Genomic DNA, 12,116 nt, shown 5'->3' on the forward strand with positions numbered 1-12,116 from the left:
ACAAGAATTTGCTTTTCTCTCTACGCCAATAAGTTTCTCTCTCTTCAAAGAAGAGAGTTTGCAGGAAAAAAAGAAAAATCCCTGAGTATCTCCAGCCAACCAGTTCTCTGATAATTCTTTCTGAATGAAAACAAATTTAACCCTGGATGTTATGAATTTCATAGTTGAGACATAGAAGTTCAAGGCATTCACCAAATAAACCCACAATCAGTCAGTTAATATCTAAAAGAGTCAAGATTTAAACTCAGGTCAGATTGATAACTGGACTTTTAGCTCTCTTGGGAAGAATCTTGAGAAATCTCTTGAAGGTAATTTAAAACCCGTAGAATATTTGTCATTTTCCACCCCATCTGACACTCCTCTGGCAATGAGTCAGTGCTGGGTCTCTCACTTTTCATGACTCATCCAGAAACTTCAGTAGCGTGTACCCAGAGTGAGGCATCCCAGTCAAAGAGAGACATGGAAGGGACGGTCTGGCTCAAATCATTTAGATCAAAAAGTTTGTAAAGCTCATTTTTGATTCAAATTTGATTCCTACCAGAGAAGATAGGAGAAGCATGGGCAGTCTTCTCCCATGTGACTTACTACTTCTGAAAACCAGCCGGAGGGTCAGCTGTGGGTTGGTTCCAAGTCAACAGCACACAGTAGCCACAAAGAAGGCCAAGGGACCCTGGTGGTACCATGGTTAAGCAATAAGCTACTAACATAAAGATTGGCTGTTTGAACCCACCCCCACCCCTACCCCAGGAGATCCTTGGGGGAAAGACACGGCAATTTGCTTTTGAAGAGATTCTAGGCCAGTGGAGGCCGTTCTGCTTTGCCATCCATGACGCCATGACACACAACAAAAGAGGGAGAAGTTACCAGAGCTTTTGTTAGTTTCCTCTCCCGTTTGCTTGCTGAGTTTTGTTTTTCCCTGAGTTTTTTGCCTACTGTGACTTTATTCATTAACTAAAGATGGAGCACCAGACAGACCATTGCAGACCTAGATCTCAAATCCTCCAAAATGTCCTTTCTAGAATATTCCCGCTCCCTGCTGTTGAGCTGACTGGGAGCCTTCTAGAAGCTAAATTCTTTCTCGTATTCGTTTATTTACTCAAGTAGCATAAGCCACTTACGTGCCGAGCCAGGCCCCTCCACACCCACCTCTCTCAAGGAAGCCAGAGGTCACCAATCCTGGAGGACCTCAATTCCACCAGCTCCTTGCAAGCCCGGTACACGGCATTCCTACTTTCTTCAATAATGTTGACTCATTCCCGTAGTAACTCCAAGAAATGGGCTTGAGAGCAACCAGCTGCCTCATTTTACAGATGGACAGTTGAGATTCCTAACAATCATTCCAAAGCACAAGATTTGTATATTTCTAACAGAGGCTCTAAGTTCACTGTTTCTGACCTCTCAAACCGATCTTAAGACCCGTATGCAAAATACATGTTACTAGAAGGGGGAGGGGGTCCCTCTCTCTCTCTCTCTCTCTCCTGCCAGATTGTAAATGGTTCCTTCAGCTGGGTGCTTTGACGAGTTGTTGTGTAATAGTTTGTGTGTCTGAGAGGACTCAGCTGTTCTGCATCTGAAACATCTTGAGTTCACACGCTGGTGTTCAGAGCTGCGTTTTCCATGACTATTTCACTCTCCATTACCTTCACATGGAAGTCAGTTGGATTGATCTGGAGGTGCCATCTTTCATGGATGGCACAGTGAAGAGTAGGTTTTAAATTATGGTGCCCACAACTGAAAGACTGTGCAACACTCAATAATTGATCTCCCCTCCCCCTATACCACCAGTCTCGCTGACAGATTAGGGTCTAGGAGACAGATGAAGCAAATAATCTAAGGTGGGAGCCACCCAAGGGCAAATGATTCAATAATCACACTTATATGAGAAACAGGTGGAAATGTACAGGTTCGTTAGTAAGGAAACACACAGTAGTCTGTGTTTACCTTGATTATAAGATCACTCAAGACCTCTGCCATCTCTGTCATAGAGACATATATTGTATCAAGGCATATGATGAATTTGTAAATTTTTGGTGCCATCAGTGAGCTTCCAAATTTAAAAATGCTGCCAGGTACAGTGACATCATTAAAATGTCCAAGAAATGCGTGCTGTACGCCCTGACGCTGTCAGAAGGGGTGGCGCAATATGACCTCACGGTTTTCAGCGGCAGCGTTTGTGGCATGTGGGCAGGTGCTGTCAAGGTAGGGTGTCACCCCGGTTGCTGTCCATCAGCTCCCAGTAATAACTGGTCCTCAGGGTGGAGGGCACCATGGGGCTCTGTCCTTGCCACAAACAACCTGCTGATACCACTGGGTGGATGTTGATTTCATTTTGAAAATTGTTTTTGCACTCACACCAATTTAAAGGGAGAAAAGGATAGCTTGTTTTGAAATAAAGTCTTATATGTTTGTGCATTGTTTTGTTAACCGCTAAATGTGAGACAGTATTACAGTGCAGAAAAGAGAGAACAGTTAAGAAAGATAATTTCCTATTAACATGTCATTTGATTGGTCTGGTTTTTCATTTATTTTTTTTACTGTTTTTCAGATGTATAAGTTTTCTCTTTGCTAAAGATCACTAGATATCAAGCCTACAGTAGGCAGAAAGCATAAAAAGAATGAAGAATAGCTATCGTTCCTTATTTTCATTAAATTGTAGCAAAGTGAACAATGGTTCTGGGGTCAGACAACCTAATACAGTTCGCCTTCTCCAATACCTAGATGAGATTGTTGTTGTTGTTATGTGCCATCGAGTTTCCTGTGACTCATAGCGACCCCATGTACAACAGCCCTAAACCCTGCTCTATCCTGTGCCAAACGCGCTCTCTCTACTCCCATTACCCCAGTCGCTGGATCAATCCACCTCACAGAGGGTCTTCCCCTCCTGCACTGTCCCTCTACCCTCGCAAGCATGATGACTTTATCTTTTCTGTATTTGCTTTGTGTTTCACAGTAACAATAAATCCCCGATCTAACATGCAAAAAGAAAAATTTTACTTGAAAATTCTAAGATTTTTTCCCCCTATCGTAAGTGTTAATAAATAATGGATGTTGTTGTGTAACTTTGAGTCTGAACAAACTTATCGCTGACCCTCCAGCAGGTTTTCAGAGGCAGTAACTTGCAAGGGAGGAGATTGCCATCCTTCTCCCCTATAGCATCTGGTGGAATCAAACTACTTACCTGTGAATTGGCGGCACCGTTGAATGAATCCGTTCTCTTTTGTAACCCTGGGCTGAGAAGAAAGACTGCCCCCCCTCTCTCAATTCTGTGCCATCCTCACAATCTCCCTGGGTTTATAAAATCATGTCAGTCTATCATGTTGAGTCTTTCTCTTTGATTTTAGTGGTAGAGCCTAGTTCCTCAAAACCTACTAGCTATCATGTTGGTCACAATACAGAAGCTCACACTCAATGGCTCCAGTTGACTCTGCCTCCTGGTGACCTTATTAAACAGAGTAGAACTGACCCACAGAGTTTGCGGCCTGTAATCTTCATGGGATCAGACAGCCTCATCTTTCTCCACTGACTTTTTGATTAGTAGCCCATCTTCTATAATAATACACCATCAGAGTTCTTTCTAATAGAGAATCTACTGTAAGCCACATACTGATTTCTACCCTATAACTGGACTCGGGCATATGAGGGGATATGATTTTGTGTGTGCATGTGTGCATGTGTGCGTGTGTGTGTGTGTGTGTGTGTGTGTGTGTGTGTGTGTGCAGACATACAGTGGATCATATTCAACGTGGTGTTGTTGTTAGGTGTTGTCGAGTCGTAGACGACTCATAATGACCCTATGAACGAAAGACCTGAGCACTGTTCATAGAGTTTCCAGAGGCAAGCCATTTTTGGAAGTGGATGCTGCTCCTGCTTCCAGGCTTGTTTTAATTAGGGAACACAAGCAAACACTGTCCACCATGGGTAACCATTATTGCATCTGACACATCAGTGTCACAGTGTTAAACATCAGAGCAACATATCCACTGATTTTTCCTAACAGGAAAAAAAAAAATAAATAAATAAATGGATCCAGGAAAAGTACTTTTGGTGGATGAAGTTATGCAGAAAACATGATGAAGAAGTATTTTGGGGTTCAGGTTACGAAAGTCTGAAGAATGTAGTTATACATAAACACCAACATCTAGCATTTTGGTTAAACCTTTCCCAGATAGTCATGCCTTTTGTTCAACAAATATTTATTGTCTGCTCTATGTAGGAAGGAAATGAATCAGCTAAAATTCCCTCTTCTCAAGAATCTCAGTCTGTTAGACGCCAGATCAGGTTGTTATATCAGCACAAAATGACAGACGAGTGGGTTGGTTTAACAGGTAGTTATGGGGATGGACCATGGGTGTTGTCAGTGACAATGAAGGTAGTGGGGGAGGTCCAGCAAGGCCACCCTGAGAAGATGGCCTTGAGCTCAGTTGTGAGATTTGAGAAGTCCATCTGTTATAGGTTGTTGTTGTTGGTAGGTGCCATCAGGTTGACTCCTTATACTCTATGAACAGATCTGAAATGAGCCCTCACCTGTACCATCTCTGATATGATCAAGCCCATTGTTACAATCACTATGTAAAACCATCTTGTCGAGGGTCTTCCTCTTTCTCTCTGACCTTCCATTTTTCCCTGCATGATGGGTTTCCTTCCCTCACCCCTCAAGGAATAAATTCCTGACAATATGCCCCAAGTATGTGAGCAAATTTTCACCATCCTTGCCAATTTGGATCACCCTAGTTGCACTTAATCCAAAACAGTCTTGTTTGTTCTTTTTGTAGCCCATGGAATATCCAGTGCCCTTTTCCAACAACACATATCAAAGCCATCCATTCTTCTGGCATCTTTATTCATTGTACAACTTCTAAATATGTAGGAAATAATAAAGAAGTCCGTGGCGTGGATCAGGTGCAATTTAGACTTTAAACTGACATCGTTGCTGTGAAACACTTTGGAAAAGTCTTTGACAGCAGATTTTCCGAGGCAACATGTCTTTTTTTCTTACAATTTATTTTTATTTTCTATTGGTTTGCATACAAAATTCATATACATTGTGCCATTGTCTTTTGACAGCAGATTTTCCAATGCAGCCTGGTGACTGTTATTACCTTGCATGTTGATTGTGAATCCAAGTAAGATGAAACCATTGATAACATCAGTCTTTTCTCCTTCTACCACTGTATTGCCTATTGGCCCAGGAGTGAGGATTTTTCTTGTCTTGCTTCTGAGATGTAATACATAGGGAAGACTGTAGATTTTGATCTTCTGCAGCTAGTGTTTCAAGCCCTCTTTAGTTTCATCAAGCTAGGTGGTGTCATGATAAGGCTGTTTGGGGCAGGAGGGCAGAGGATACAAGGTGTATGGAAGAGGGTGAAATACTTAGGGAGCAGAAGTGAGCTCTTCCTTTCAGGCTGGATGGGTACAAGTGGGAAGGGACAGGAAATGATCCTGGGGACAAAGTCAGTTCTTGTGAGCTGTTCTCATGTCAGCTTCTGACTCCTGATAACCTCACACACTGGGAGGAAAACAAGTGTCTGGCCTAGCACTTCCCCTGTGATCAGTGTGGATAAGGACCTCTTGGATTCAGGCCTTTCCTCCGATTCTTAGTCTGGAAGCTTTTGCTAAATCCTGTTCAGCTTCATAGCACCACAGTGGCCTTCCCAGACAGACGGCTGCCGTCTGACCACAAGGTATGGGAATCCATCCCAGGCTTCCTGCGTGGAAGGTGAGAATTCCACCCTGAACCACCACCACACCCGAGGCTACGTCTTCCTGAGGGAGGTGACTGCCGGGACGCACTGTGCAGCTCATTTTGGCAGAAGGAAAGAACTTGGAAATGATTTAAACAGAAGGTGCAATATGAGTAACTCGTGGGCAACAGCTTTTGAGTTTCAAAGAATGCATAGAACTGCTTGTGTAAAAATACTCTTCCTTTAAATAAGAAATTTTGCTTTGTGACTCATACATGGATTCAGAGAGTTTGAGCAAAGTTTGAGAGTGGACTTGGGAATCTCTTACACAACGGCGAAAAAAAGAATAACTGGCCACAGATAGGCTATGCTTTGTGGAGAGGGCTCACGGGAGAAACAGCCTTGTTTTGGATTGTTGTGAATACATGCACATTTACATGCAACATATATATCTGTGTTTACATTGTTTTATACACAACACACAGCATTGGCTCCTGCAGTGCTCCTCTTGGTACAGTCTCGTGCTATGAATTACAGTAACCCTGCGGTGCAATCTCTCACCAATAACTTTTGCCAACATTTTTAACCATTATAAATATATAAGCTGCTTCCTAAACAGCCGAAGACTCATTATTTCAGTTTCTCTATCCATTCATTTGTTGATGGGCACTTGTATTCCCAGTCGTGGATTTGCTGGGTCAAATGGTATTTGTATTTGCAACTTTTTGAGACTACTGCCGTCCATAGTGGAAGTGTAAAAATGGCACAGCATTTTTACACTCCCACCAACAGTGAATAAGCGTTCCAGTTTCTCCACAACCTCACCAGCATTTGAGGTTTGCTGCTTTGTTGAATTTGCTAGTCTTACTGGGGTGAGATGATATCTCATAGTTGTTTTGATTTGCATCCCTCTTAGCGCTAGGGACTCTGAGCACTTCTTCATGTGTTTGTTGGCCATCTGAATGTCTTCTTTGATGAAGTGTCTGTTCACATCCTATGCCCATTTTGCAACTGGGTTATTTACCTTTATCTTGTCGTGGTGCTCAAGTATACTATAAATTTTAGATATAAGTCCCTTATCAGACATGTCATTACCAAATATTTTTTCCCAGTCTGTGGCTTCTCTTTTTACCCTGTTGGAGAAGTTTTTGGATGTGCACAGGGACTTGATTCTTAGAAGGTCCCATTCATCTATTTTATCCTTTCCTGGTTGTAGGTGAACACTCATTATTTCAAAAGAAACTTTTTGGTTTATTTTTTTTAATCCCTTTCTTTCGCATTTATCTTGACTTATGTCCCAGGGTGTCATAGATGGTGTGTGTCCATGCTGGTGGCATTTATGGGGCTAACATCCTGGCAGAACACTGCATACCCAGCTCATCAGTGAAGGCACTTGCCAAGTAGAAAGGAACGGAGTTTTGGATTCTGTTCCACAATCATGAGGAGAGATGATTCTGTGCTCTCCTCCTGCCAAGTGGCTGTGACTCCCACCGATGCATAGAGGGAGGGGTGCCTGGGGAAAGGTGTGGGTTGTTAGCCTTCACGGTGCAGAGCGTGCCCTCAGATAAGCCACACCTATTGCAGAAATGCCAACGCTGTGGTTCCCAATGGTCCTGATACAAGTGCACCCCGCCTTGTCTCTCCCGACAGATAACACCGCAGGGGTGTATGCGCGACGCGGAGGGTTCAGCCGGCAGAAGCAGGATCTCTACCTCCTGCCCATCGTCATCAGCGATGGGGGCATCCCGCCCATGAGCAGCACCAACACCCTCACCATCAAGGTCTGTGGCTGTGACGTGCACGGGGGGCTGCTCTCCTGCAATGCCGAGGCCTACATCCTCAACGCTGGGCTCAGCACGGGCGCACTTATCGCCATCCTGGCCTGCATCGTCATCCTCCTCGGTAAGGCTCAGCTCACCTGCGGATGAGACCAAACCAGGCAGCCGGACCCTCCCTCCAGGGGCCGCACTCATTTCTCTAGTATGGGACCTGCTTGCTTACGGGGAGTCACGCTGCATGCTGTGATGACAGCTTGTCCTAGAAACAGACACTTTCTGCTTGCATCTGCTCTATGGCACTGTGGGACCAGAAGAGACCCTGGTGGCCCAGTTGTAAGCGCTCAGGTGTCAACTGAAAGATAGTAGATCGATCCACCCCAAGAAAGGAAGATGAGACAGTCTGTTTCCACCAGGCCTTGGAAACCCTATTGGGCAGTTCTGCTCTGCCTATAAGGTCTCTGTGAGTGCAAATCAACTAGAAAATAGTGGGGTTTGGGTCAGGAAGGCCACTTAAGTAGTTCATAACAGAGTTTATAATGCGAAAGTTGTTAGACATCAACGGGCTGCCTGAGAAAAAGCCTCCCCAGCGCACTGCGTGCACATGAGAGGTGGTTCTGCAGCAGTGGGTGTTAGTGGTACAGCCTTGGTGGATGAGAAACCATTTGTTCCAAAAGAAGAATGTGAAGGGTGAGGGGCAGAGGGAAGAGCTACAAGGCAGAAAATGTATCTGAGAGGTTCAAGCAGCTGGAAGGTAAAACCCATCTAAACAGCGCCCTGAGCCCACCTCTGCTCACGTTGTGTGATATCTGCCTGCGTGCAGGGCCCATGGGACTCAACAGCCTCTCCTACACTTTCTGGCGGGATGAGATCCCCGGCGTCTTTTTATTCCATCTGTGCATTGAGTTAGAAAACGCTAACGCTTAAAGCATCAGCCATTGCTGGACCTGAGCCACTGTTCCAGTGTCACAGAGCCAAGTCAGTGGCAAAAGCTCAATTCAACACCCTACATGGGTTTGAGCACAAACCTGTGCATTTGCTACCAAGTTTCATGTTTCACTGAATGAAGTCGTTTCATCTAATCAGGGAAAGCAGATGTGTTCATTTTGACAAATATTTGTTGAGTGCTATCTGGACATTAGACCTCAGAGTGACGGGTGACAAAAAAAGTGCTATGTAAACTCATAATAAGCTCCCAGCCAATCATGGTAAGGATCCAGGGCAGACAGATTGGTGAGGATCAAGGTGAGGGCTGTGATGAGGACTGCGACCATGTAGTGGGTAGAACGAGCCTGATGCTATGACCTGGGAAGGTCAGAGGTGCCGTCCTGGAGGAGGTGATTAAGTGTCAGATGCTGCAAGAGAAGGGTGATGGGTACAGCCCTCTTGAATATTCAAAATATGAGGGATCAGAATATGAGAGGGCCTAGAGAAATTAATAATACGTTACTGTAGTTACTTGCTGTCAAGTCGGCTCACCTCGCGGTGACTTTCAACAGAACAAAGTGTCGCCTGGTCCTATGCCATCGTCACGATCTTATGGTCGTGGATGTGTTTTGAATCCCCAGTTGTAACACTTGTGTCCATCAATCTGGTTGAGAGTTTCCTCCTTTTCTCTGACTCCATCAAACAGGATCTATTTTCCTGAGAATTGGTCTTTCGTGATGGTGTGTAGAGAGGCACTGACTCCACGCCTCCCCACACTCACTGCTAAGGAGAGCCGGCGTGTATTTCTTCTGAGATCGATTTGCTCGTTTTTCTGCCAGTCAAAGCAGGAGTGACAACCACTTCCGCAATGGCTTGCTTCGGGAAGCTCTATGAACAGTGCCCAGGTCCTTCATTCACAGGGTCGCTATGAGTTGTCTATGAATCAATGGCAACGAACAACAATGGCATGTTCCGTATTTTTTACAAACATCACATTTCGAAAGCCTCGGTTCCTCTCTGCTTTCCTTTTTTATTGTTCAGCTCTAATACTTACATTGTTGTTGTTGCTTTGTGTCCTCAAGTGGGAACTGACCCTTCAGTGGCTTTTCAGAGGCAGTAAATCACCCAGGAAGAGACTGCCCATCCTTCTCCCGCAGAGTTACTGGTGGATTTGAACTGTCTGCCTTTGGCTTTACATTGGAGTTTCTTACCACTAGGACACCAGAGCTTCCACATACATTGTTGCTGTTGATTGCCGTCAAGTTGTGCACGACTCGTAACGACTCTGCCCAAAAGACCTGAAGCCTTTCTCTAACTATTGTTTCTCCAAGTTCATAGAGTTTCCAGAGGCATGTGGTTTAGGAAGTGGATGCCACTCTTGCTTCTAAACCCGCCTTAAACTGGGATCTTCACCAAATACTGTCCACCACAGGCAGCCATTATGGCATTTGAGACCCCAATGGCACAAGGTTCAATGTCACAGCAAACCCAGATTCCCTCAGCACAGAAAAATTGACAGAAGAGTACTCTATGACTTAGAGGAACGTTCCTCCAAAATAGACATTAGCCAGTTGTAAAGACCATGGTGCACCTTAGTTATTCAAGTGATATCTTTGCTGTTTAAGATTGAAGTTGCAAGTTACGTGATAAATACTGTGAGCATGGTCACATGGACAAATGCATATATACCCCTGTCTGGAAGCGGGATAAGACACCAGGGGAAAGGCTACCGTGATTAAAGATGAGATGAGAAGGTGCCAGCCGAGCAAAGAAAGGGGTCTGAAATGGCCCAGGAAGAGGTGCTGGCCAGGACAAACCGAGGGAGACCCTGCCTGACCCCCACTGAGCGGTGGTCAACCCAGTGCGCCTCCCACTCTGCTTACTCCAGTCCATCTTCAATCTAACTGGGCATGTGGGAGAGACTCCTGGTGGACATATAGAACCTTCTGGTGTGAGGAGGGGCCAATCAATAAAGAAATAAGCAGAACCGGGGCTTTCCTTGCTAATGACTCTGCTCATTCATCCCCGATTGCCCATGCTTAATGGTGCACACACCCCACCTACTCCCAGAGAGAGATGGGATTGCTTCGTCTGGCGTTTCAGCTGATGCAGTTTTTCTAAGTTCGCATAAATGGGAAAAGGTCTGTCTCCTCGGGGGTCTTTACCTCCTTCCTCTCGTCGATAATGTGGTCTGAAAAGAGGTCAACGAAGTCATTTGTAACATTTCTTGTTAGTGTGGAGTGGGCTCATTCGGTCCCTGGAGAAGAGCGTCCTGCATGGTAAATTCGAGGGGGCCTCGGTGGATAGAGACGCTGGACTCCAGCACAGCGCTGACTGAATGGGAAGCAGGCCTGGGCAGTGTTTCATTCTGTTGTGCTTACAATTGTCCTGAGTCAGACCAAATAGAGGGCGTCTAGCAACCACAGCGGTCATTGCTGGTCACCCAGGCTTCCAGAATAGTGCTGGGCATCACCTCTTCTTTTATAACGTGGTGGGGGGGGGGCATGAGGTTAACGTCTCTAAATAGTCTTATCTTTAATCTAGGGAGGCAGCTGCCTGCCTGTGTGGGTTTGGGGGAACAGGTGGACAGAAACACGGGATGCATCCCAACTCACTTTTTCTCCTTCTTTCTCCGTAGTCATCGTTGTGTTGTTTGTGACCCTGAGAAGGCAGAAGAAAGAGCCACTCATTGTCTTCGAGGAGGAAGATGTCCGTGAGAACATCATTACTTACGATGATGAAGGAGGTGGGGAGGAAGACACTGAAGCCTTTGATATTGCCACGCTCCAGAACCCTGATGGGATCAATGGATTTATCCCTCGCAAAGACATAAAACCCGAGTATCAGTACATGCCCAGGCCCGGGCTCCGGCCAGCCCCCAACAGCGTGGACGTGGACGACTTCATCAACACGAGGATACAGGAGGCAGACAATGACCCCACGGCCCCTCCTTATGACTCCATCCAAATCTATGGCTACGAGGGACGGGGCTCGGTGGCCGGGTCCCTGAGCTCCTTGGAGTCGGCCACCACAGATTCAGACTTGAACTATGACTATCTACAGAACTGGGGACCTCGTTTTAAGAAACTAGCAGACTTGTATGGTTCCAAAGACACTTTTGATGACGATTCTTAACAATAACGATACAAATTTGGCCTTAAGAACTGTGTCTGGCGTTCTGAAGAATCTAGAAGATATGTAAACAGGTATTTTTTTAAAAATCAAGGAAAGGCTCATTTAAAACAAGCAATGTTTTACAGAGAGGATGCGTTTAATAAAAACTCCAAGGACATCAAAGTGGTGAATACTGTGAAGTACCTTTTCTCACACACACACACACACACACACACACACACACACACACACAAGGCAAATGCTGAAGCTGATTATCAGCTTTGCTAGAGGGAAAAAAACACAAAACAAAAAACGCTTGGCGTACAAAATATTTAAGGGAAGGAGAAGTCGGACAGTGAACTTTACAATGAAGGGAAATCGTTTCTGTGTTACGAACATCTTTCTTTTCTTCTTTTATTTTTTAATTTGTCAAAGAAGCTTCCACAAAATTAGAAAGGACAACAGTTCTGAGCTGTAATTTCGCCTTAAACTCTGGACACTCTCTATGTAGTGCATTTTTAAACTTGAAATATATAATATTCAGCCAGCTTAAACCCATACGATGTATGTACAATACGATGTACAATTATGTCTCTTAAGCATCAATCTTGTTACTGCT

The 12,116-nt window shown here is 44.9% G+C and overlaps 1 protein-coding gene across 1 annotated transcript in view; it reads left to right on the forward strand.

Annotated features, from left to right (window-relative positions):
* CDH11 (cadherin 11, type 2, OB-cadherin (osteoblast)) overlaps nt 1-11,615 on the forward strand; it is a 63,125-nt gene extending 51,510 nt beyond the window's left edge. Inside the window, exons 10-11 of the mRNA XM_006878718.1 lie at nt 7,332-7,583; nt 11,022-11,615. Coding sequence (XP_006878780.1) covers nt 7,332-7,583; nt 11,022-11,518 — 749 coding nt within the window. The 3' untranslated portion in view covers nt 11,519-11,615. The remainder of the gene's footprint in view (nt 1-7,331; nt 7,584-11,021) is intronic.
* Nucleotides 11,616-12,116: the final 501 nt, after the last annotated feature.

The sequence above is a fragment of the Elephantulus edwardii genome, unplaced genomic scaffold (assembly GCF_000299155.1).
Source record: "Elephantulus edwardii isolate Elephantulus edwardi_28Jun2011 unplaced genomic scaffold, EleEdw1.0 scaffold00001, whole genome shotgun sequence".
Lineage (NCBI taxonomy): Eukaryota > Metazoa > Chordata > Mammalia > Macroscelidea > Macroscelididae > Elephantulus > Elephantulus edwardii.